Source organism: Marmota marmota, unplaced genomic scaffold (assembly GCF_001458135.2).
Source record: "Marmota marmota marmota unplaced genomic scaffold, marMar, whole genome shotgun sequence".
Lineage (NCBI taxonomy): Eukaryota > Metazoa > Chordata > Mammalia > Rodentia > Sciuridae > Marmota > Marmota marmota.
The window spans coordinates 28,184,417-28,211,063 of record NW_026000082.1 but is presented as its reverse complement, the minus strand read 5'-3'; the positions used below and the strand labels follow the sequence as shown (position 1 = coordinate 28,211,063).

Below are 26,647 nucleotides of genomic sequence, written 5' to 3'. Positions count from 1 at the left end.
AGAAAATAATAGTGAACAAAACTCATGTCTGGAACAGTGACATTTCTAAAGTGTTTACTGGTTTCTGGAATAATTCATATCATCTTTATTCAAGTAGTTTTATGATCATACTTGATTCTGTTGTTCCTACTTAAGTCCTCTAACAATGATTCTGTAATTCTAACTTGTTTAAGATATAACAGGTCTAATTTCAAACCCAGCTAGTATTTTTACTGATCAACAGTGTATAAAATAGGATTAGCATTTTTCTTGGTGTACAGAAGCGGTAACTAAATACATTGAGTCAGTATATACTTATTACTCATTGATTACTATTAATGATTCAGAAATACTGCTCTGTCTTCTGCATAATTCCCATATAATAATTGCTTTTGTTTTTCTCTTGCCACATTTTTTTATTGGTACACTGTAGTTGTACATAATGATGGGATCTGTTGTTATATTTGTACGTACACACAATATAACAATGTAATTTGGCCAATATTGCTCCCCTGGTATTTCTTTTAAAATTATAATATTTCTTGTAATTAATGATAATATTTTGAACACTTCTTTGCTTTCTGATTTAATTTTTACTAGGCAAGTACACAAACAGATGCCCTGAAACTGCCACCTTGCCAGCCTCCAAGACTTTTGAAGAATAAAGCTTTATTGTGCAAACCTATCACACAGACTAAAGCCACTTCCTGCAAACCACATACCCAAAATAAAGAATGCCAGACAGGTATGTTCCTTGGACTTTATTTTTTTATGGGAAAGGTATGTGGGATCTGTTTACCTTAAGTACATATTTTTTTCCAGTGTAATGTCTTGGGTTGCTTATATATATTGCCATTTTAATTCTTACAACATCTCTATGAGTAAAGTTATTTTCCCTGGGCCTTAACAAGTTAGGTCGAAGGGAAGAAAGTTGATTGATAATAGCATTCTGTGAACATTTTGTTTAATTTCCTTATTGATGGTTGTATTGAGGAATAAGAATAAGCTTTAGAGTAATATAGGCAGGCTCTAAAGAGGAGCTATTTAATGCTGGGCTTGGTGGCGCATGCCTGTGATCCCTGAAGCTTGGGAGGCTAAGGCCAGAGGATTGCAAGTTCAAAGCCAGCCTCAGCAATGGCAAGTCATTAAGCAATTCAGTGAGACCCTGTCTCTAAATAATATACAAAATTGGGCTGGGGATGTGCCTTAGTGGTTGAATGCCCCTGAGTTCAATCCCTGGTACCAAAAAAAAGGGGGGGGGGGGGGCTATTCAAGTTTGATCTACCACAACTCTTGTTTGTTCTTCCACCCTTCCTTTCCTCTTTCCTTTTAACTCTCTATACCCCCAGCCCGTCACACTGTTTTAAATAAAGTCAGTTGCCTTGGGGAGAACTTCAGAAAAGCTTCTTTTAAAAAAATATATATATATATTTTTAAGTTTTAGGTGGACACAATCTCTTTATTTTGTATCTCTTCATTCTTTATATTTATGTGGTGATGAGGATAGAACCCAGTGCCTCGTGCATGCTAAGCGAGCACTCTACCACTGACCCACAATCCCAGCCCAGAAAAGCTTCTTTTTGAAGAAGAGTTTTCTTTCCTTATAAACTGCCTCTCTCCATAGGAAAAAATCTCTGGGCCTCTTCTATGAAATCCATTAGTTGTCCTCTCCTGGCATGTAACTTCAGCTCTATAAGTGAGCTAGGGTGAGGGTGATCAGGACCCCAGTGTTTTTAGCCTCCTGTTCCTATTTTAGATCCTTCATCCTGTAAATGAAAGTTGGCTAAAGTGTGGCCACACACACCAGCAATTTAGTTTCTTCAGCCCTGAGTTGGAAGGAGTGAGAAATGCTGATGAGTTTAGTAATCCTTACCCGATACTGGTGAGTTTGGTAATCCTTTATTGGGGAGAGAAGTTTGCTCTTCCTTGCTGTAGTGACTGAGAATGGAGCTTATGTCAAGTTGAACTGAGTTGAACTTGGGTGATAGAGCAGGTAGGGGCTGGAATATATCATAGATTCACAATTCTTACTGCATTTTAATAGTTTTTCTTGAAGAAATGTTTCTTCATTTGCTATTATGCCCTTTCAGCAGTTTCCTAGAGAGTTTTAGTAGTTTTCATCTACTTTGTTTGTTTCACTAGGGAATGGGTCTGCATAGTTTTCTTATGCTACCATCCAAAAGTCCCAGAATTTTTAAACTAGAAAGGAAACTTAGATTCCTAAATCGGTAAGGTAGTCCTATAGGCCAGTGCTTCTCAAACATTAATATGCTCTGCCTGAGAATCTCACTAAGTAGATTCCATTCAGTCGATTTTAAAAATTTACACCTTTTATAAACTTCCAGGTAAAGTCAGTGCTACTGGTCCATGGACCACACAAAATAACTATGGCTAATTTAGTGATTTCTTTTTATTGTGTTAATACTGACTTCCTATCTAATCAAATAAAATATTTTTGTCTCCTGCATTTTTTGTCTAAAAATTGATGCTAAAATTGATGCCTTACAACTTTCTCACCTGTAACCCTAGTCAGATTATTAGCATTTCTCTTCTTGTCACTTATTCTCCTACATCAATGAGTTTACAATTATTTAGAACATTTTCTGGAACTTAGAAAATTCTCTATAGATATTTTTTGTTAAATAATAGAATGAATCCTGTATTCTTTCTAAATGATAGTTTTATTTCTAGTTTTTGCAGTTGTTTTTCAGAGACTGGTTTTTGCCAAGTTGCCCTGGCTGGCCCTGAACCTCCAGGCCAAAGTGAGAGTTAGAATCATCACATTTAAAAAAAAAAAAAAAAAAAAACTCAGATGGACTGAAGAATTAAATCCAACATATGCAGCTATGAAACTATTAGAAGGATCCAGAAAATGCTTTAGGACACTAGTCTGAGCAAAGATTTTTTTGAATATGGTCCAAAGAGCAGAGACAACATAAATAAAATGACAAATGGAAACAATTAGAAGAGTTAAGAGACAAGCTATAGACTAGCAACAAACATTTGTAAACTATTCATCTGACAAGGGATTAATGTCCAGAATGTACTTAGCTTCCCAAGTGGCTACTTGAGAAGGCAAATGCCTTATGTTTTCATCATGTTTCCCCCACCCCCACCTGAAATGAACACAGGGGAGCTTAACCACATCCCCAATTTTGTTTATTTACTTACTTATATTTTTTATTTTTTTAAGTTATAGATGGACACAATACCTTTTTGTTTATTTATTTTTATGTGGTGCCAAGGATTGAACCCAGTGCCTCACATGTGCTAGGCAAGCACTCTACCACTGAGCTACAACTCAAGCCCCTATTTTTTATTTTGAGACAGGATCTCACTAAGTTGCAAAGGCCGTCCTCAAACTAGTGTTTCCCTGCCTCAAACTTCCAAGTCTCTGGGTTTACAGGCATGCACCACAACACCCAGTGGTTTCTTCATACTATTTCCATAAAAGGTGTATTAATTTATATTCCCATGAATAGTATAGGAGAATTCCCCTTTATATACATCATTGCTAGCATTTGTTATTTTTTGTTTTTTGATAAGTCATTCTGAGATGATATCTCACTGTGATTTTTTTTTAACTCGTTCTTTCTTTTTTGTTGTAGATGGACACAATACCTTTATTTGTTTTTATGTGGTGCTGGGGATTGAACACAGTGCCTCACCCATGCTAGGCAAGCACTTTGCCACTGAGCCACAACCCCAGCCCCTCATTGTGATTTTGATTTATGTTTCCCTGATCATTAGTGATGTTGAGAATTTCTTCATACTTGTTTTTGTAAATAAAATGAAGGCAACTAACCTTATAAAGAAAATAGATTTGGGGGCTGGGGTTGTGGCTCAGTGGTAGAGTGCTTGCCTAGCATGTGTGAGGCACTGGGTTCAATTCTCAGCACCATATTAAAAAAAATAAATAAAGGTCCATTGACAACTAAAAATATTAAAAAAAAAGAAAATAGATTTCTTCATCTTAGAATTTTAAATGTTCAAAGGCCAGTTGGCATCAACTCAGGGTATCCCACTCATTACTTGATGGCATGGACAGCATTGGAGGAGAATGTATGGGAGCAAGCAAATAATTGCATCTTGAACCATGAGCACAAGGAGACTAGCATCTCACAGTCCATTTCAATGATCTAAGGACCTCCCAATAGACTCTGTCTCTTAAAGGTTTCCCCATCTCCCAACAGTACCACCTGGGGGCCAAGCCTAATTACAGTGGAGTCTTGTGGGCACACACATTCAGACCTTAGCATTTGTCCCTTATTTTTATTTATTCTTTGAAGAAATATCTGTTCAGATCATTTGCCCAGTTTAAAATCAGATTATTTGTGGGGGTTTTTTTGCTGTTATTCGAATTTCTTATACATTCTGGACATTAATCCCTTGTCAGATGTTTGTTGCTAGTCTGTGGCTTGTCTCTTAACTCTTCTAATTATTTCCATTTGTCATTTTATTTATGTTGCTCAAAGTAGTGTCCTAAAGTATTTTCTTGTTTCTTCTAATCATAGTTGCACATGTTGGATTTAATTCTTCAGTCCATTTTGAGTTGATTTTTTTTTTTTTTTAAGTGATGAGAGATATGGAGTCTAGGTTCATTCTTCTGCATATGGATTTTGTCTTTCCAGCACTATTTATTGAAGGTATTTACGTCTTTTCTCCAGCATATCTTCTTAGAGATAACATTTTGAAACACAAATCTCCATAACCTTTTTTAGAAGATATTTTATTAAAATATTTCTCCTTTCTTTTTCCTTTGTCAATTTTTTCCTCCATTAGAAGACACTCCAAGTCAGCCCCAGATTATTGTGGTGCCAGTTCCTGTGCCAGTGTTTGTGCCGATACCTCTTCATCTTTATACTCAGTATGCACCAGTCCCCTTCGGAATTCCTGTTCCAGTGAGTAATCATGTAGAGATAAGGCGAATTTAACATGTGTTTTTCCTCAGTTTAAATTTTACAGCTCTCTAAAGAAAATTTTCACTCACTGGTAAAGTATAACTGATTCTGGTTGGATCTGGAGTATGTAGCGGACTGCTTTTATTTATACCCTGCCTTTCTTGGAGAGTGTTATGATGTAAGATCACTCAAACAGAAAAAGATCAGGAACTGCATGCATTAGAATCTTGGGATTCTAGCCAGAGTAAAAAGAATACTGTGATTTTTTATTTCTCAGGTTTTTTTTTTTTTTTTTTTTTTTTTAAAGAAAGCTATTTAAAAAAAATATTTATTTTTTATTTGTACACAATACTTTTATTTTGTATATTTATTTTTATGTGGTGCTGAGGATCAAACCCAGGACCTCACATGAGCTAGGTGAGCACTCTACTGCTGAGCCACAACCCCAGCCCAGCTATTTTTTTTTTTAATATGAACATTTATTTTTCCTGTACTGAATCCTTAAGGAAAATAGTTGTGCGAAAATGTTAGCAAGGAGTGTATGCCAAAACAAAAATGAAACTGAGTTATAGAATTACTATTTTGAAGGATTCAGACATATTTTGTTGAATGTTCAGAAAAGCACTTACTAAGCTTTTATTTTAATGGTTCTAGTCTTATAAAAATGAACAGTCAAGACTACATGATCATCAACAGTGACAATATCTTGACTTTATTGTTTTTAATATTTAAATAATCTTGTAAATAATGGTTTTGAGTACAAATCTATTGTATAAGAAACTTTTCAGTCTGTCCATGGTCTTTCAGATGCCTGTCCCCATGCTTATTCCATCCTCAATGGACAATGAAGATAAAGTCCCCGAAAATATTGAAGACATTAAGGAAAAACTTCCTACACATCCATTTGAAGCTGATCTCCTTGAGATGGCAGAAATGATTGCAGAAGATGAAGAGAAGGAAAAGACTCTATCCCAAGGAGGTTGGTACAATCTTTAAAAGTAAAGAAAGAAGTCAGGCATGGTGGCACACACCTGTAATCCCAGTGGCTTGGGAGGCTGAGGACCACAAGTTCAAAGCCAGCCTCAGCAACTTAGTGAGGCCCTAAGCAACTTAGCAAGAACCTGTCTCTAAATAAAAAATAAAAAGGGCTGGCAATGTGACTCAATGATTAAGTGCCCTTGGATTTACTTGGTTCCCCCTAAGCCCCCTAAAAATTTTCAAAGAAAAGTAAAGAAAGAAAGAAAAAATCTACAAAATTTCTCATAATTCAGGTAATTTTTAAACTTAAATTATGATCATTTTCTGATTTTATCTGTATATTCAAAGCTATGATCTGTATATAAGACTTCCTGATATATAATAACCAGCATGCTGATAAAGGGTAAACAGAACCTTAAGATGTAAAACCTTTGGGCTCAAAATGGCCTATATATAAATCTTATTTTAATAGGTTGGAACAAGGATGATAGTAACATTCATCCATATTTCCCATTCCTTTAGCATTGTGTTATGTGCATTGTCATTTCATTTTTTTAAAGATTTTTAAAAAATGGATACAATATCTTTATTTTATTTATTTTTGTGTGGTGCTGAGGATCAAACCCAGTGCCTCACATGTGCGAGATATAGCGCTCTTCCACTGAGCTATACCCCCAGCTCCTGTCTATTTCATTTTAATCTTTACAACAGCCCTGTGAGGAGGGTATCATTTACTTTAGATTTCTTACCTGAAAAATAGAATATTAGATTTGCTCTGATTGTGTAGTCAACAAATGTGGAACCTGAACTTGTATCCAGATCTGTCTGATGCCAGAGTACATATTAACCAAATATAATAATATTTCAGAAAGGTTTCTAGTCTTAATTAGCACATCCTTGGTTTTTGGATATAGAAAGAGGTGGAGAAATTGTCATTTATAATATTTGAAATATGTAGCTGAGTTTTCACAAAGACCTTTCCAAAATTACTGATGAGTCAATAAGCTTACTCTTTTCTTGAAAGATTTTCTTTTATTCAGTGGTAGATTTTGATTTTGCATAGTAAATGCTAGGTGATTTTCTGAACCCTGAAGGATTTGAAAAAATTGCTGTCAACTTTTCTGTTGTATTGCCAGTAAGTTTCTGAGTCACATATATTTTGAGAGATTGATGGAAACTTATTTATTGTTTTTCCAGTGTTCCTTCTGTTGTTTTGCTTTTTAATGTTAAAATCTCAAAATTCTGATGCACACATATGGAATTTAATGTCCCAAATGTCCCTGTGCTTGATCTTCTAATCTCTGGTAATATATTTAGTTTGGAAATTCAGACAATTTTTGATTATATACCTCATTTTAAATTGACTTATCCTTTCACATCAATATTGAAGCTTTGTCAAGTTTTTGCTCTGGGCAGATGCTGTGACTTTTGCCTTTGTCTATAGTTGAGTCAGATAAAAAAAAAAAAAGCTTGAAAAACTAATTTTCAAGAGACATAATGATAATCACTGTAATATGTATGAAATGAAATGGTTTAGAAACACAGTGTAGGAGAGATGAATTTCAGCTAAGGGGATCTGGGGTTATAATTTCTCTTTGATTTTAGGGAAAATCCCAATGTTTCTGTGTAACCTGGAAGGAAAAAAAAAAACAAAAACACCACTGGACTCTTCTAGCTTTGTACTTTCCACATACTTTAGAGTTGATTGTACTATGTTCTGTTTAGTTCTGTATGCTCATGTAACTTATTATTTTTTTTTTTCTGGGTATTGAAAACCAGGGGTGCTCCACCTGGTTCTTTGTAGTTTTTATATTGACACAGGGGCTTGCCAGGTTGCTAAGGCTGTCCTTGAACATGCCATCCTCCCATGTTAGCTTTCCTGAATAACTGAGAATTGCAAGTGTGCACCACCATGGTCAGCTAATGTAACATTTATTTATAAGTTTATTTATTTATTTTTTCAGTTTGATAGTAAGGATTATTATATTTGGGGAAACAACTTAAAGCAGATTTGTTAATCTTTGAATAAATTTGGGGGGTATGGTTTAAAGAAGGATTTTATATAGCAGAAAAGTATAAAATCAAAAGTGAAAATTCCTCTCTCCATGACTTTTTATACTGCTTCCTAGAAGTATAGCCACTATTAATAGTGATGATGATTTAATTGCTTTTGCCACTAGTGTTTAATTATTTTAATGAGTTTTTATGTTCTAAAGTCTGTTTACTTAGAACTCCGTGGTATTGTGCATGTATATAATAGTCATCTCATTTGAGATGCAGTTTGTTTTTTGTTTACTTATAAATCATTTTATTATATGCTTTGCTTTTCTTTTAGGATCTCAGACTTCTGAACAGGAACTCTTTCTAGACACTAAAATATTTGAAAAAGGTTTGTAGTTGTAAATATACTTTGGTTCTTTGAAATCCTATCCTTTGTTAGTAATTAAAGCCTGAAAAGAATTCCATGTAATATTTGTGATTTTAATTATTTTAAGGGGCATCAAGTGTCCGTGGTATATGCTAATCCTTAGTGAGAATAATAAAAACTGCCCCAAATATTTGTTTTAAGGATGGAGTTAAGCTTTAATGTGCTTACCAAGAATATGAATTCAGTTCTGTGAGACAGGTGAACAAATTGCTTTTTTCCTAAGTGTACCTAGATAATTATTCATTGGTTGTATTTCAGATTTGGTGTTCAGAAGTTTAGGAAGGTTTCTCAGCATGTAAAGAGACTATCTTATTTTGAGGGTTTCTTATTTTTGAGACTATCTTATTTTCTGACATATTCTTAATATTTCAGACCAAGGAAGTACATATAGTGGTGATCTTGAATCAGAGGCAGTATCTACTCCCCATAGCTGGGAAGAAGAATTGAATCATTATGCCTTAAAGACAAATGCTGTGCAAGAAGCCGATTCAGAACTGAAACAGTTCTCAAAAGGGGAAACCGAACAGGATCTGGAAGCAGATTTTCCATCAGGTTTGTGCAATATAACCTATTCACTTAAAGTCCTTTATTTTAGAAGATTGGTAAAACTCCAGATTGACATTATAAATCAGTTAAAATGTACTAGAGGTAATCTAGGGTACAAGTGGTTCCTGTCTTTTCTAGCTTTGGTTTGTGCAATTTTGTTCTCAAAAGTGGTTAAATTATTTTGTGTTTTTTATTGTTGTTTTTGGGTTTTGATAACAGGGATTGAATCCAGGGACTCTTAACCATCGAGCCACATCCCTAGTTGTTTGTATTTTTATTTTGAGACAGGGGCTCACTGAGTTGCTGAGGCTGGCTTTTAACTTGCTATCCTCCCGCCTTTGCCTCCCAAGTCACTGGTTTGAACATTGGTTTTTGAACATTATTATCTTACCTTTTTCACAGTAACTGTTCTGTATGAAATTTTCTTGTTAGTAAAGTTTTCATTTAAGTGCTATATCCCTCGTTTCTCTTAAGTATATAAGTAAATTCTTATGACAAAATAATGACTATAGTGATGATTACTTAGTATTTCCCCAGTCTAAATCTTTATTTAAATCTGGAAGTTAATTAACATATATCATGCTTTCTGCTGATTATCATAGAATCCTTTGACCCACTTAACAAAGGACAGGGGATCCAGGCACGTTCCCGAACAAGAAGACGACACAGAGATGGTTTCCCCCAGCCCAGACGAAGAGTAAGCAGCAACTTAATTTTTCTAGAGTTTTCTTTCCTTTATTCTACCAGTATTTATTAGTTCCTGTTGTTTATAAAACTCTGTAATAGCCAGAATGGGGCAGTTGTGTGCATTATTTTACAACCTTATGTTTTTGTGCTTTTGTTTTTATGTCTTGAAGTTCAGTATTGTTATTTTTTTTTTCCACGTTTCATTTTAATTAATTGAATCCAGGCATGCTTTACCACTGATCTATTCCTAGCTGGTTTTTCGTTTTGTTTTAGTGCTGTTTGTTTTTTTTTTTTGAGACAGGGTCTTGCTAAGTTGTTTAGGGCCTCACTAAATTGCTGAAACTCGTCTTGAACTTGCAATCCTTTTCTGCTTTAGCCTCCCAGGTCGCTGGGATTACACTGTACCTGGCATTCTGTTACATTTTTTTTCAGTACAGACCAACCCTCCCTCCATCCTTCCCTCCCCCTCTTCCTTCCTTTCTTTTTCTTTTCTATAATTGAGGGTTTGTTTTATTATATTTAAAAGTTTTCATAATTCTTTTTAATGTATATTTCTCATTTAAGAACTCTAAATTTAGCTACTTTTTTATGTTCTAATACTTGAGATCACTATTTTATATAGTAAAGTGTAATGATGAAGGTCATATGTGCAATCTTTTGTGCTAAAAGGGCTTTCCCCTAACAAAGTTAAATGAATACTAACCTTATTTTTTTAATTGGCTCTGTTGACTTATGAAAATTGGATTTAATAAATTCTAAAGATATAATGTGATGGACTTTGACACATGTATGTAGTATGTTCAGTCTACCACAATTATGAAAAATTCTTTTTTCCTGAAAGAATCAGAAAGTTTTTCACAACTTTTTGCCGTCAGCCTCATCTCCACGTGCTGACACCGCCAGTGTGCTGTGTCAGTTGATATAAATGTCTACCTTTTCTAAAATTTCATAAAAATAGTCTCATAAGTATATTGTCTGCTATGTCTAGGTTCTTTCACTTAGCATAGTGTTTTTGAGATTCATACATGTTTCATGTCTCAGTGGTTTGTTCTTTATAGTTTTGAGTAGCATTTAATAAGGACATACTAAAATTTGTGCAACTGTTTAATAGGTAATAGAAATTTGTGTTGTTTCCATTTTGGGGCCTTTTGTTGTTATTGTTCTTTTTTATTTTGGTACTGAGATTAAACACATTGTGCTAGACAAGCACTACACTGAGCTACTTCCTCAGCACCTTTTTATTTTTTTATTTTGAGACAGTGTCTCATTTTGTTGCCCAGGACTGGCCTCAAACTTGCAGTCTTTGCCTCAGTCTTCTAAATAGCTAGGATTGTAAGTCTGGAATATTTTGAATAATATTTTTAAGAATATTTTAGAATAAGCCTTGGTGTTAACATATATTTTCATTTCTCAGAAGAAAAATATTTAGAAAATGGGATTGCTATGTTTTACACTAAGTATATTTCTAACTTTATAGGAAAGCTGCCACATTGTTTTTGAAAATAGATCTACTGCCAAACATAGTGGCACATACCAATAATCCTAGTGTCTCAGGGGGCTGAGGCAGAAGGATTGTAAATTTGAGGCCAGCCTTAGCAATTTAGTGAGACCCTCCTCCTAAAATAAAGGTCAGGAGTAAGGGGTATTGGTGATAGGAATATAGCTTAGGGGTACAGTACCCCTGGGTTCTTTCCCTAGAACAGCAACAACAAAAAAAAAAAAAAAAAAAAAAGAAAGAAAGAAAACAAAAAAGTGAATTTACTATTTCATATTCCAATTACCAACATACAAGGGCTGACATTGTAGTTCAGTGGTAGCATGTATAAGGCACTGGGTTCGATCCTTAGCACCAAATAAAAGTAAATAAAAGATATTTGTCCATCTACAACTAAAAAAAAAAAAAATTTTTTTTAAAGTGTGTGAGAGTCTGTAAGCTCCATGACTTTGCAAACACTTGGTATTGTGGAGTTTGAATTTTACCAGTCCAGTGACTTTGTAGTAGAGTATATTCTGATTGTGTGTTTGATGATTTTAACATCTTTTCATGTGCATATTTGCCATTTTGTGCCTTTACCCAACTCATGTTACCTAAGATATTCTCTTATGTTTGTTTCTTTTTGTTTTGTATGCAATACTGGGGATTAAAATCAGGGATGTTCTACCACTGAACCACATCCCCGGTCCTTTTTTGTCTCACCAAGTTGTTGAGGCTGGCCTTGCAGATGTGATCTTCCTGCCTCAGCCCTCCCAAGTAGCTGGGATTATAGATATGCACCACTGTGCCTGGCTTTCTCAGCAGTGTTTTTTACCTTTCATTCTTTTTATAGTCTGTTAAATTTGTTTCTGTGCTGGGCACAGTAACACATGTCGGTAACCCCAGTAGCTTGGGAAGCTGAGGCAAGAGGATCACTATTTGCAAGCCAGCCCAGGCAACTTAGCAACACTCTCTGTCTCAAAATAAAAAAGGGACAGGAATATAGTTTAGGGATAGGACACCCTTGGGTTCAGTCCCAGCACTGCTAAATAAATAAATAGTAAGTTAGTTTTAATTGTTATAAGTGGTAATATTTTAAAATTTCATTTCTGTATTCCTTATTAGTATATAATAATGCAAATGATTTTTGTGTGTTTAGTCTATGTTCTTTAGCTTTGCGCCATTAAATTCCATAGGATTTTCTACCTAGACAATCATGTTATTTGTGGCAAAAAAAAGAGTTTTAGTTTTACTCTTTCCTTCCTAATCTGAATGTATTTTCCTCTTTTCTTGCTGTATCAAACTTAGCTAAGACCTCTCCTGGTTATTATTACTAAGATGACCTTTTTTGCATTGTTTCTAATCTTCAGGCAAAAGGGTTTAGTCTTGCAACGTTTAGTGTGTTGTTTCCTGTAGGTGTCCCTCCACCAGGTTGAGGACATTCCCTTTTCCTGATCTGCTGCAGATTCTTACCAGGGTTGGCTGTTGAGTTTTGTTTGGTGGATTTCTTGCTTCTTTTGAGATAGTATCCGGTTTTCCTTTTTTGAGTCTGTTAAATGACAAAATATATTACTTTAAAAAAAAAAATCCAAATGATTAAACTTGCATTCCTAGAATAAACCCTACTTTTTAAAAATAATATATTTGTTTTTTATATATTACAGAATTCAGTTTGCTAATATTTCATTAAGGTTTTAAGTGTCTCTGTTCAAGAATTATTCACATGGTTTTCTTGTAATGATTTTGGTTTTGGTATCAGGGTGTTGGTGATATCAAATTCTCTCTTGTTATGTGAAATACAATTTGTATAATTTCTTTAACTAGTGAAATTCAACTGTGAACCCTTCTGGATCTGGTGTTTCTTGTGGAGAAGGTTTTAAATTGTAAATTTAGTTTCTATAGCTATTCAGATCATCAGTTTCATTTCATTAATTTTTCTGTCTCTTTTTATTCCCTACTGATTTTTGCTCTTATTTTAAACATTTCCTTCTTAGTTTGGGTTATACTCTGGTCCTCTTTTCTGGTTATATTAAGATCGAAGCTTAGGGGCTGGGGTTGTGGCTCAATTGTAGAGTGCTTGCCTGACACATGTGAGGAACTGGGTTTGATCCTCAGCACCACATAAAAATAAATAAATAATTAAATAAATAATATAAAGGCATTATGACCATCTACAACTAAAAAAAAATAAAGCTTAGAATATATATTATAATTTTTATATCATTTTTTCATAAAAGCATTTAAAGTCTTAACTCCATCACAGAAATTTTGATGACATTTTGTTTTCATTTATGTTCACAATGTTTTCTAATTGCATTTAAAATTCCTTCTTTACTTTTTTTTTTTTTTTTGNAGCAGAACGGGGGCCTGGGTCCCGCTGGCCCCGTCCTCTCCAGAGCTGGCTTTCTCTGAGGCTCTAGATTTGTGGCCCTTCTTTGTCCCCCTTGTGGTATTAGGGATTGAACCCACCACCCTTGTGCATGTGAGGCAAGTGCACTACTACCATTGAGCTGCATGTCCATTTGTAATTTCTTCTTTGACCCATGGAATATTTATAAGTATACTATTAATTTATGATTTTGGAGAATTTTCTTAGCATATTTCCATCAGAGGGTTCTAATTCAGTTCCAGTGTGGTTAGAGAATTTTTAAAGGCCTTTTTTTTAAATTACTAAAAATGTGTTCTATTAAATAGGCCCAACTGGTAATAATAGTGATATATCTCTCATTGGGTGGAGCCAGTGTTTGGAACACACTAAGTACTCAAATGTTGGTAATTAGTACAAGGTGATTTTTCTATATTTATGCATTTTTTTTTCCTTTTAATATGAGTTGGTTTAAATAATCTGTAAAGCTCTATTCAGCTCTAAGAATTCTGAATCTTTTTTGGAGGGAGGGGACCAGAGATTAACCCAGGAGTGCTTAATAATCACTGAGCACATCTCCATCCCTTTTTTATTTTTTATTTTGACACATGCTAAATTTCGAGGCTGGCTTTGAACTTGCATTCTCCTGCCTCAGGCTCCCAAACTGCTAGGATTACAGGCATGTGTCACCATGCCCATTTAGAACTCTAAATCTTAATGATATAAAACTAAATTTCATATCCTATAGGTTTATGCCCTTTCTGGCTTTGAGAACTCTGATTCTTAAAGATCCAAAACTGCATTTTTATATTCTGTAAATTTTTGGAATTCTTACAGGGACGGAAGAAGTCTATAGTGGCTATGGAGCCCAGGAGTCTTATTCAAGGAGCCTTTCAAGGGTGTTCAGTGTCTGGAATGACCCTGAAATATATGTATGGGGTGAATGCCTGGAAGAATTGGGTTCAGTGGAAAAATGCCAAGGAAGAGCAGGGGGATCTAAAGTGTGGAGGTAAACGTTAACAGCATGAATTTGTGTCTTGATTTAGGCAAGGGAAATATAAATAAGCAAAGCCATAAATTAACTCAAAAGGGATAGTTCTTTTATCAGAAACTATAAAACTGAGTTTGGCTTTACTTAATTAACTCTTTCAATTTTCTTTTTCTCTCCAAGGAGGTGAACATGCCTCATCCAGCCCATGTTCTGACCACTTAGGAAGTGCTCAAGACCAGGTCCTCTCTCAAGAGTCCTCAGAGTCCGGCTGTAGAGGTAAAACTTGTTTCTTTCCTCTGCATTCGTTTTAAATTATTCATAATTTGTTGATATAAATTTGTAAGTTGAATGTCTAAAGTTTTTAATTTTTGATTCTTAAGATGGAAAACCTCAATTTTAAAGGTTATTATAAAGGTGTAAAGGTAAGATTGTGTCTTCTGGTGTAGAATTTATTACACAAATATGAGGAATTTTTTTTCTAACACCAGACAAATGCATCAAAAAGTTTTCTTTATCCTCTTGTCTATATAGTAACCCATATGTAATGCAGTGTGATTTTTTTTTTTTTCATATTTTTATGAAAAATATCTGGAAATAAAAAAAGCCTTGCTTTGATAAGAATTGTTCCTAAAATTATATCCATTTATAACTGACAATATTTGTTTCACTTCGGCTGCCAGGAAACTTGGAATCAAATAAAATAGTTTAAAAATTGTTCAAATAAAGCAATATTATAATTTTAAGAGCCAAATAATTTTCATTTTTTACTAGTTTTTTTTTAATATCTTTATTTTGTTTATTTATTTTTATGTGGTCCTGAGGCTCGAATCCAGTGCCTCACAGATGCAAGGCAAGAGCTTTGTTACTGAGCCACAATCCTAGCCTGCATTTTTTACTAGTTTTGATGTCCTTTTTTTTGAGGTACTAGAGATTAAACCCAGGGGCTCACACATGCTAGACAAGTACTCTACTACTGAGCTACATCTTAGCCTCTCTGAATTTTATTTTCAATTTATATTTTTCTTTTTATTGTATTTTCTACCTATATAATCTTTATGAAATGAGGTGGGGTATAAATATATAAGTGTAATCATTTTAACTAGATTTTTTTTGGGGGGGGGGTCACTTTCCAAATATATCTTCTCTCTTACACCTGTTTGATTGCATATGCTCTTGGCTTCACCCACTAGTGATCTGTCCTGTTGGTCTTGGGTAAATCTCAGCCTTCCTTGTTGGAGCTGTCAGTTGTTACTCTTAGCTATGACTGACATCATTGGAATTCCTACAGATAAGTGTAATCTTTATGCTCCAAGGTTTTGTAAATATTATCCTGTTATGGGGATTTATTAGGCTGATGACCACCCACTTTGAACCACGGCACTCTTTGTCTCATAAAAGAAAGGAAGCCAGGCACAGCAGTAGCCCCAGCTACTTGGGAGGCTGAGGTGGGAGGATCACTTGAGCTCACAAATTCGAGACCAACCTGCGCAACAAGGGGAAACCTCGTCTCAAGAAAGAAAGAAAGGGTGATAGTGAGAGTGGAGAGGTAATATTGTTTTAGACTACAAGACCTAAATGCAGTAGCCATAGGACATGCCTACCCATTTCTACTACTGAATCACCTGTAAAATACTCGTTGAATGTTTATTATGTACCAAGCTTCATTGCTATGATCTGGGGTAAAAAGATCAAGCTTAGTCCTTGCCCTTATGAACCTCTGCTTGCCTGTGCAAAACCAACACAGGAGCCAGGCGTGGTGGTGCATGCCTGTAATTCCAGTAGCCTAGAAGGCTGAGGCAGGAGAATCTCAAGTTCAAAGCCAGCCTTAGCAATGGCAAGGCACTAAGCAACTCAGCGAGACCCTGTTTCTAAATAAAATACAAAATAGGCCTGGGGATGTGACTTAGTGGTCAAGTGCCCCTGAGTTCAATACCCAGTACCAAAAAAACAAAAACAAAAAAAACACCACACAGGAGAGACCCAAGTGTATCTTTGAAAATGTGTAGTCTTGGCTAAATGCAGAAGAGCAAGAACTAGATAGGGTGTTTTTTAGTACTAACCTCACAACATGGATCAACCTGTTGCAATAGAACTTATACAAATCAAATTGGTAACTTCCCTACCCAAAATGGTTTTCTTCAAACATCTTAATACAATACATGAGACTCATCGTGATCTGCCCTAACTTGCCCTTATTGCTTTTCTTCTATACACCTAAATTCCCTGAATCTTTGCACCTTTTTGGCCTTGCAGATATAAGAATACTGTGTTCTATCATTTCTAAAGGCATGAAGATGTTTTACTGTATTTGTGATATTCTATAGTCAAATCGGAGTTAAAGAAAGTTCAGCAGCATTCTTTTTTATAAATATTTTTAGTCTTTAATGTGCCAGTAGGCACTGGGACTTCTTCAGAGGAAGTTCACATAGAACTAGAGTTCTATAGAATATATGTTGGGATATCTTTTTGTATCCTCACATTGGAATTTTTACCTATTCACCTTTTAAACTCTTCACTTTTTAAGGTGTTGCCTGTGTTACTTCCTCCAGAATCTAATCTGACTCTTCCCTATTAGATGTTTCTCTTTTGCTTTCACAGAATCCTGTGCAAACAAAATCTTTATATTAGCAGTATATGTACTACATTGTCTTTATTTCCCTAACTGAAAGTGTTGAGATCAGGATCTGTTTTTAATCCATAGTCTATACCACAATGCCTAAGCACCATAGTACTCAGGGTTTATTTCAGTGAATCAAGTAATATTACTGTGTTTGTTGTAAGTTAATGTTTCAGATGTTTTCTACCTTTCCACAGTCCGCTCTGGAAAGCTGAAGGAAGATATTCTGTCCTGCACTTTTGCTGAATTGAGTTTGGGCTTATGCCAGTTTATCCAAGAGGTGCGGAGACCAAATGGTGAAAAGTATGATCCAGACAGTATCTTATACTTGTGCCTTGGAATTCAGCAGGTATCATATTAAGTGGCTGTTATGAAATTAATTGAATTTTTAGTAATTCTAAAAGAACTGTGAATTAAGCCAAAGAATTATAATATATACTGGTTATCTAATATTGCTCTTATGTTCTTTATTAATGAACCACTTTCTGATTTAAAAGTCTTATTCATGTAGTGGCCTTTTATAAGCTAAATTAAAACAGTAGGATAACAGATATTGGGGAAAGTGCATTCATAGGTAAATGAACAAAAAGGGCATAAATAGCAATTTCCTAAAGAAGCATAGACGACTATGTGTTTTGTGTGTATTGATCATGTAGTTTGGTGTAAATTTTTTAAATGCAAATTAAATGTAATAGATACTTCATTGTTTATCACATCAATAAAGATCAAAAGATAACAGCACTTATGCTGTGATATGGAGGTCCTGTGTAGTTGGAAGCAATTAATACAGGCTTTTTAGAAAATAGTTTGAACACTTTCTGGAAATATTTTTAAATTTTTTGCTTGTAAGTCAGTTTTTGCAAGTCTCTTCAAAACTCATATTCTCAAGTTCACACATCATTGCCCCCCAAAAAAGACATAACCACAATGCCCACCAGCGTGGTTAAGTAAATTATCTTCATGAAGTAGTATGTTCCTTTTAAAAATATTTGTTCTTTTAAATTTATTTTTTCTATTTTTTGTTTTTGTTTTTTCTTTCTGCAGTGCTAGGAATTGACACAGGGCCTCATGTGTATTAAGCAAGCACACTACCACTGAGCAATAGCTTCATCCCTGAATTTATTTTTTAACTGACACAAAAATTGTACATATTCAGTAGGTATGGTAGTTACCTGTAATCCCAGCAATTTAGGAGGCTGAGTCAGGAAGATCTCAAGTTTGAGGCCAACCTCAGCAATTTAGCAAGACCCTCAGCAACTTAGTGAGACCCTGTCTCCAAATTTTTAAAAAGGACTCAAGATGTAACTCAGTGGTGAAGTGCCCTGGTCCAATCCCAAATACCAAAAAAGGAAAAAGAAAAAACTTCAAAAACTGTGCCTATTAACAGGGTACTATGTTTTTATACAGGTGTAATATACATTATGTAATGTTTAATTGAGGTTAAATATATTTATCTCCTCAAAGATCTATTACATTCAAACCATTAAAACTTTCAAAATCTTTTCTTCTAGCTTTATTTATTTATTTATTTATTTTTGAGAGAGAATTTTAATATTTATTTTTTAGTTTTCGGCGGACACAACATCTTTGTTTGTATGTGGTGCTGAGGATTGAACCCAGACCGCACGCATGCCAGGCGAGCGCGCTACCTCTCGAGCCACATCCCCAGCCCTTTTTTCTAGCTTTTTGAAGTACACAGTTAATTATTATCTACCGTCATCATACTGTGAATAGCATACCAGAACTTCTTGCTCCTACCTGCAACTTAGTTCAGTTTTGAGTTGTTGTAGATGCGACATATATGTAAGAACATTTGGCATTTGTCTTTCTCTGCCTGGCATATCTCAGCATAATATTCTCCAATTCTATCTCTGTTGTCTATCATAAATAATAGAATTTCCTTCTTTTAAAAGACTGAATAGTATTCCATTGTGTATATAGGTACCACATTTTTTTTTATCCATGCCATCTGTCACTCCATAATTTCACTGTTGTGTGTAGTGATGCAGTGTACACAGGAAGTGTAAACATCTCATTGGTAAACTGATGTTAGCTTTTTTGACTAAATTCCTGGAAGCAAAATTGCTGGATCCTTTAGTATTTCTATTGTTAGTTTTTCAAAGACTCTCCAAACATTTTTCCCTAATGGCTGTACCAGCTTACATTTCTACCAGCCAGCAGTGTACAAAGATTCCCTTTTCTCTACATCTTTACTTGTCAAAGCAACACTTCAGTAAATATTTTGTTTACATATCTTTTGAACTGATGTATTTATTTCTAGGTCAAAGCATATATGCATATAAAGCATTTAATTTACCACTATTAATATATTTTCAGATTATTTATAACGATTAAAAATCATACCAATGTGTGTAAGTGCGCAATTCATGAATCTTTAGTATTCCTCTTTTTTAAATTTTTATTATTCTAATGAGTAAAATGAAAAATGTCATCTTGTAGTTTTAGTGTGCATTTTTCTAATTTTTGTAAAGCAGTATGTCTTTTGGGGGTAGTCGTTTTGGATTTTTTCTTTGTATTTGTAGGCTATGTTGTAAATTGAGGATATTAACTGTAAAATAACTGTTTGAAATATATTTTTTAATATATTTTTAGTTGTTGATAGAAACTTTATTTTATTTATTTATATGCAGTGCTGAGAATCGAACCCAGTGCCTCATACATGCCAGGCAAATGCTCAGTCCCAACCCTCTAAATATACTTTTGTTTTTAATTTTTGTGTTCTATTTTATCATTCAAAAGTATTCCTTTTTGGTACTGGGGCTGTGCTCAGCGGTAATGCACTTGGCTGGCATATGTGAAACACTGGGTTCGATTGTCAGCACCTCATATAAGTAAATTTTTAAAAAAGGTCTATCAACAACTAAAAACATTTTTTTTTTTTAAAAAGTATTCCTTTTTAAGTAGCTGATATGTATTTATTTTCTTTTATGTTTCCTGGGGTTCCTCTGTTTCTTAGTATGGTCTTTTTACTTAAAATAGAAAATGTTAACTTCTCAAATAATTGTTTTTTTTTTTAAAGATTAATATCTTTAAACCATCTAAAATTCATTCTTTTATGTGATATAAGGATATTTCTGATGGACCTTGTTTCTGATGGGTAGCCTGGTTATGCAGATAGCATTTATTTTCCCACAGAATTGAAGTGGCATGTTTGTTTAAAAGTTCCCATTCTATTTTGATTTAGTCTCTAAACTCTAAAAAAAGAAAAAAAAATTTAAATGAAGCAGAGAATTTTTAGTTTCTTTCATTTTTAGTTCTTTTCATTATTAATATTCTAATGGTTTAATTATATTCAAAATATGTTTATTGCAGGGATTTCAATCAGTGTACTTGAGTACATTATGTCAGGTATTTTGCTGTCTATAAGATATATTTTGTGAAGCCAATTATAAACCTGTGAAAGATTTTTTTTTCTTGAGTATTCATTCTATTTATGTTAATAAATGACTTTATATAGCAGTACTATTAAAATGCCCATACTTTAACAAATAAATGATCAGAGGCAGTAAATATTTTTAAATCAATTTCATAAAATATTTAAAATCAATTTTTTCAAAAAAATAAGCTTAACAGTGTTTTAAAAGTTTTAAAAGGTTACTTATGTTGATATCTCAGATTGCTCTCTTTTTTCTAAAAATAATTATGGTAGTTAGGCATGGTTGTACATGCCTGTAATCCCACCAATGAGGGAGAGGCAGGAGGAGTACAAGTTTAAAGCCAGCTTCAGGGACTGGGGTTTGAGTGATTGCCTAGCATGTGAAAGGCACTGGGTTCAATTCTCAGCACTGGAAATTAATGAATTAATTAAAGGGCCATCAAAACTTAAAAAAAAGCAAAGCCAGCCTCAGCAATTTAGAGAGTCCATAAGCAATTTAGTTATACTCTGACTCAAAAATAAAAAAAAAAAATATCTGGGCACAATGGCGCTCGCCTGTAATCACATTGATTTGCAAGGCAACTTAGTAAGACCCTAAGCAACTTGGTGAGACCCTGTCTCTAAATAAAATATAAAAAAGGGCTGGGGGATGTGGTTAAGTACCCCTGGGTTCAATCACTGGTACAAAATAAATAAATAAATAATAAAAATTTACAAGGGCTTGGGATGTGGCTCAGTGTTAAAGCACCCTATGTTAAGTCCATGGTAGTAATAATAATAATAACAATAGTGGTAATAATAATAATAATAATGGTAATTCCAAGAAAATTTGAAGACAGAAAATATATAAAAAGAAACTGAACGCAACTTAGAATCAAGTCTTTGGCCATCACTTTTAACATTAGATGGAAAAGATGACAATGAAGAAAAATGTTTAAACAACAAAATTATTCTTCCATGTTTCTATGACCTATTTTTTAAATTAATGGTATATCATAATCAGGTTTTTATCAGGTTTGTGATACATACATTGATAATGTTTAATTGATGAGATTTTTTTCCTGTTATGTGATGCTTTGTTGAATTTCATTTTGTATATATGTTTATACCTGGCTTAATTATTTCTTTAGGGTAAATTCTTGAAAGTTGAATTTCTGGGGCAAAGATATAAACTTTTTATTTTATGTTTTTGCTATATATTACCAAATGATTTTTCAGTTAATATTTCTGTTAACCATCTGTTTTGGGTCTGTTTTCCACATTTTCATACAAATTGAGAGTACTTTCTTAGCTCATGGTATTACCATATATAACCAAGAATTATTAGCCAATAGATATGAAAAACACCTTTATAAAATATACAATAATAAAACATACAATAATATAGAGAAAACTGTCAAAATAGGAAAGAACAGTGGGGAGAAGGCTTAATAGACAACATGTACCAGGTAACACCTAATGATCATTACTAATAAACTGTGCATTAAGGTAAACTCATTGTATAACTCATATATAAACTCATGTAATTATTATTATTTGAATGATCCCTTGAAGTATAGCAAGTTTCACCACATTTTCCATTGATGAACTTGAGGCATATGAAGGTTAAATAACTTACCTACACTGTTGTTGGTCTTTTCAGAAAGCAGGTTAACAGTGGCATTTAAAATGTTAAATGCATGTAGACTCTGTCCTAGCAAATCTATCGATCAGTATATGTCTCCAGAGGAATACACATACATATGTAGACATATTCTTTAATTTTTATTGTAATATTTTTTAAACAGTAATAAGTTAGAAACCCCCCAAGTATTAATCAAGAGTTATAGTTCAATCAACTTTAATATGTCAGTATTGTGGAATACTGTACAATAGTTAAAAAGAAATGACTTGCTTCTATATGTCCTGACACAGGGAATTCTAAGAGACATACATGTTAAAAAGTAACTTGCAAAAATTATATATGTATGGCATTTATTTGTTTATAAATTATGGGAAAATATATGTATCATTAAAGTTTACCACTTTAAATTGTGCAATTTAGTGGGTGCAATAATCACTTCTATCTAGTTTCATAACTTTTTTATCATCTGAAATGGAAACTCCATACCCATTTAGCATCAGAGTCTGTTTTCTGTCTCTGTATATTTGCTTCTTTTGGGTATTTTATATCTATGTTCGTGTAATGTGGCCTTTTATGTCTGGCTTTCCCTTACCATAATATTTTCAAGGTTTATTTATATTGTAACATAATTCCTCTTTATGCTGAATAGTACACCATTGCATGGATGTGCCACATTTTGTTTATCCATTTATGGACATTTGAGTTGTTAACTTCTTTGGTGATCATGATCATTCATTTGCAAGTTTTTACTTGACATCTGTTTTGTATATGGCCAGGAGTAGGATTGCTGGGTCATATGGTATCTATGATTAACTTTTCTATAGTGGCTGCCCATTTTATACTCCTAGCAACAGTGTATGAGGACTCTAATATTTCTGCATCCTTGTTAATACTTGCTAATAACCATACACCCCCATCCACCTCATGCTGAAGTTCAGTCCTAGGGCTTTACACAGTTTGTCCTAGGCAATTGTTTTATCACTGCAGTACATCCCCACTGCAACCCCTTTTTAAAATAACCTTTCTGGTGGATAGTGATATCTTATCATGGTTTTGAATGGCATTTCCCTAATGATATTAAGCATGTTTTCATGTATTAATGGACATTTTTATATCTTTGGAAACATGTCTATTTAAAAAATTTTATTAATGAGTAATAGGAATCATTTATATATTCTGGGTATTAAACTCTTGCAGATAGTGATTTGAAAACATTTTATCCTGTTTTCTGGGTTTTATTTTCATTGTCTTGATAGTGTTCCCTGAATCAAAATTTTTAAATTTTGATTAAGTTGAATTTCTTTTTGGGGAGGCGGGGGTGAAAGGTTTGCTGTTTTGTTGTCACTGTGCCAACTCAAAGTCATGAACATTTATATTCTAAGAGTTGTGCAGTTTTAGATCTTATATGTACATCATTGGTCCATTTTGAGTTAACTTTTATATCTGATGTGAGGTAGGATCTACTGTCCTTTATATGTAGATATTCATGTCTCCTAGCTCATTTCTCTAATAAGGCTACTCTTTATACATTGAATTGTCTTGAAACCCCTACTGTAGGAAATCATTTGGCCAAGTGTGTGTGTGTGTGTGTGTGTGTGTGTGCGTGCGTGCGTGCCTGCCTGCCTGCCTGCCTGCCTGCCTGCCTCCCTACATGTCTATGTTTATTTTGGACCCTCAATTCTAATCCATTGGTTGATATGATTGTTTTTATGGCAGTACACACTGTTGAATACTGTGCTTTGTATTAAGTTTTAAAACCAGAAGGTGAGATTCCTCAATATTCTTTTGTCTGTTCAAAGGTCTATTGAAATTCCATATAAATTTTAGGATTGATTTTTCCTTTTCTACAAAAAAACAGAGGCCACTGGAATTTTGATACAGTAGCATTGAATCTGTCCATTGCTTTGGAGAACATGGCTGTCTTAACAATATTAAATCTTGTAATCCATGAAGACAGGATCTTTTCATTTACTTAGGTCTTTAATTTTTACTTTCAGCACCTTTTTGTTATGTATAAGTCTTTTACCTCCTTACATTTTTAAAGTATTTTATTCTCTTTTTGTTGTTACTTTAAATAGGCCTGTTTTCTTAATTTCCTTTAATTGTATTGTTCATTGTTAGTTTATAGAAATAAAATCGATTTTTTTTTTTTGGTGAGGGAGTGTCTTGCTTGTTCCTGCAACTTTGCTGAATTCACTTATAAGCCCTAATTACTAGTTTTTTTTGTGTGTGTGTGTGGATTCCTGGGATTCCTTATAGATAGGTTCTTGTCATCTGCAAATAGAGATATTTATTTCTTCCTTTCCTATCTCACACGTGGTTGCTCTACATAGGACTTCCAGGACAATGTTAAGCAGCAAGAACTTTTTTTTTTTTTTCTCATTCCTGATCTAAGTGGGGTGAGGTGGTTTTTTTTTTTTTTTTTTTTTTGTGTGTGTGTGTGTGTTTTAAACTTGGGTGCAGTGCCACACGCCTATAATTCTGGTAACTCAGGAGGCTGAGGCGGGAGAATTGCAAGCTTTCCAGGCCAGCCTAAATGACTTAATGAGACTCTGTATCAAAAAATTACAAGATCTGGAAATGTGATTGCCTTGCATGCACAAAGCTCTGGGTTCAACCCCTGGTACAGAAAAAAAAATTATATGTACTGATGTATTTGTATAAGTATATAAACCTTAACTCTATTTGTAATGGAATTTTTTAAAGATTAAAATATCCCTGCGTATTAGTAGTTGGCTTTGTAAACTGAGCTTAGTCTTCTCTTCCACTTTTTCTGTATTTTAAACTTTTTCCAAAATGATGATAAAATATTTTAAGTTGGGAAATTGACTTTATTAAAAGGGAAAACCAAATATTGTCCAACAACAAAACTATAATGTGGTCAGGCATAGTGGCACATGCCTTTAATCCCAGTGGTTCCGGAGGCTGAGGCAGGAGGAGTACAATCCTCAGCAACATGGCGGTGCTAAGCAACTCAGTGAGACCCTGTCTCTAAATAAAATACAAAAAAGGACTGGGGATATGTCTCAGAGGTTGAGTTACCTGGGTTCAATCCCTGGTTACCACCATCCCCCAACCACCAAAATATAAATAAATAAAAATATAATATCTGGCAGTAAGATAATAATTTCCTTTGTAGTGGCTTCATAAAAATGCACATTGAAGGGCTGGGGTTGTGGCATAGTGGTAGAGCACTTGCCTAGCATGTGTGAAGCATTAGGGTCGATCCTCAGCACCACATAAAAATAAATAAAGGTCTATCAACAACTTCTCCAGATCATACATAGATAGAAATGCAGATTTGAAACCATGTTTAACCATGGATAAATTCAAAATACCATAGTTATATGATATATGTATATACTATTTATAATTATATAACATAGCATTATAATTACATGCTAAAGGTGCTGCCTTGCATTGTTCTGTAATTTTATTTGACTTAAAAGTTAATTTTATCTGGAAATTCATTTTTAAACAGTATTTTCTTCAAGCTGTCCCCTATTTTATATCCTGTGATATAGCTGTTGATGGTTACAACTAGCGTAATTTAATGTCCTGTAATTAAACTTGAACTTTTTTGAGGGCTTGGTTGTGGAACAGAGAGCTGAGAGCTGTGGCTAGAAGGCACTAAATAGTTTTTTTACTTGGGTTTCTTTGGGTCACCTGATATTAGCTAACTGTATTATTTTAGGAAACAATCTTGTAGTTAGAGTGAAAAATAAGAAATTTTTGAGAGCATGTGTGCAGATAAGAAAAACATGATTTGGGAAGTATGCATTAGAACCAGTTTTTGTTTTATCAGTGTCATGAACTGACTAAAGGTTTATTATTTATAATAATTTTATATTTTAAAAAGAAAGCAAAAACTTTACCTCAGTGCTGAGCATGAAAGAGACCTTTAACTTGAATTTCTGGCATTTCAGAATGAATCATTAAAAACATCATTTACATTATTGTAAGAATAAAAATTAAGGGAAAACTATTTTCCTTAAAATAATATTTTTAATCTTGTGTTTTTTCTTTATCAATATGTGTATGTCTTTTTTCTTTTAGTACCTGTTTGAAAATGGTAGAATAGATAACATTTTTACTGAACCCTATTCAAGATTTATGATTGAACTCACCAAACTCTTGAAAATATGGGAACCTACAATTCTTCCTAATGGTAGGATGATTTTTTTAATTTTCCTTGTTTTCATGATATACTTTTTAAAATAGCTTACATTTTGTGATTACCTTTTTGTAAAATTGTTTTATATATCCTGAAATAAAATATTGGAGCTTTTGAGAAGAAAGTCTTTGATTTATTCTTGGAATATTTTAGTAAAATTGTAACTTTCTCTCAATGCATGTATGGATACTATTGCTCAAAATGAAAACTAAACTGAGATTTCATTTACTTTTTTAAAAATTCTTTTTTTATGTGATGGTATCAGTGAAGCCACACATTTGATCCATAGTTCACACATGTTCTGCCTGTTAACATTGGATCTTTTCAGTCATTTGTGTCTACACAGAACTGGGTTAAGAGAGTTACAGTCTCCTCCTTGAATTGTCTTTATGTTATCAGAGAAGTTCATAATTCACTCTTCATCTCAGGTGCCTTGACAGAATAGAGAGCATTGGGTATTCTCAGAAATACATGTCCCTGTTGGTT

General features: G+C 33.8%; 1 protein-coding gene across 8 annotated transcripts in view; it reads left to right on the top strand.

The window, feature by feature from the left end:
• Positions 1–26,647, top strand: part of Zmym4 (zinc finger MYM-type containing 4) — a 101,854-nt gene that overhangs the window by 68,361 nt on the left and 6,846 nt on the right. For 7 of the 8 annotated variants that reach the window (XM_015485283.2, XM_048815774.1, XM_048815772.1 and 4 more), the window contains 10 exons: positions 580–724; positions 4,762–4,880; positions 5,688–5,859; positions 8,194–8,247; positions 8,659–8,838; positions 9,435–9,529; positions 14,196–14,367; positions 14,530–14,625; positions 17,164–17,315; positions 26,044–26,155. In XM_015485283.2, coding sequence (XP_015340769.2) covers positions 580–724; positions 4,762–4,880; positions 5,688–5,859; positions 8,194–8,247; positions 8,659–8,838; positions 9,435–9,529; positions 14,196–14,367; positions 14,530–14,625; positions 17,164–17,315; positions 26,044–26,155 — 1,297 coding nt within the window. The remainder of the gene's footprint in view (positions 1–579; positions 725–4,761; positions 4,881–5,687; positions 5,860–8,193; positions 8,248–8,658; positions 8,839–9,434; positions 9,530–14,195; positions 14,368–14,529; positions 14,626–17,163; positions 17,316–26,043; positions 26,156–26,647) is intronic. The other variant, XR_007352104.1, reaches the window with a different exon arrangement.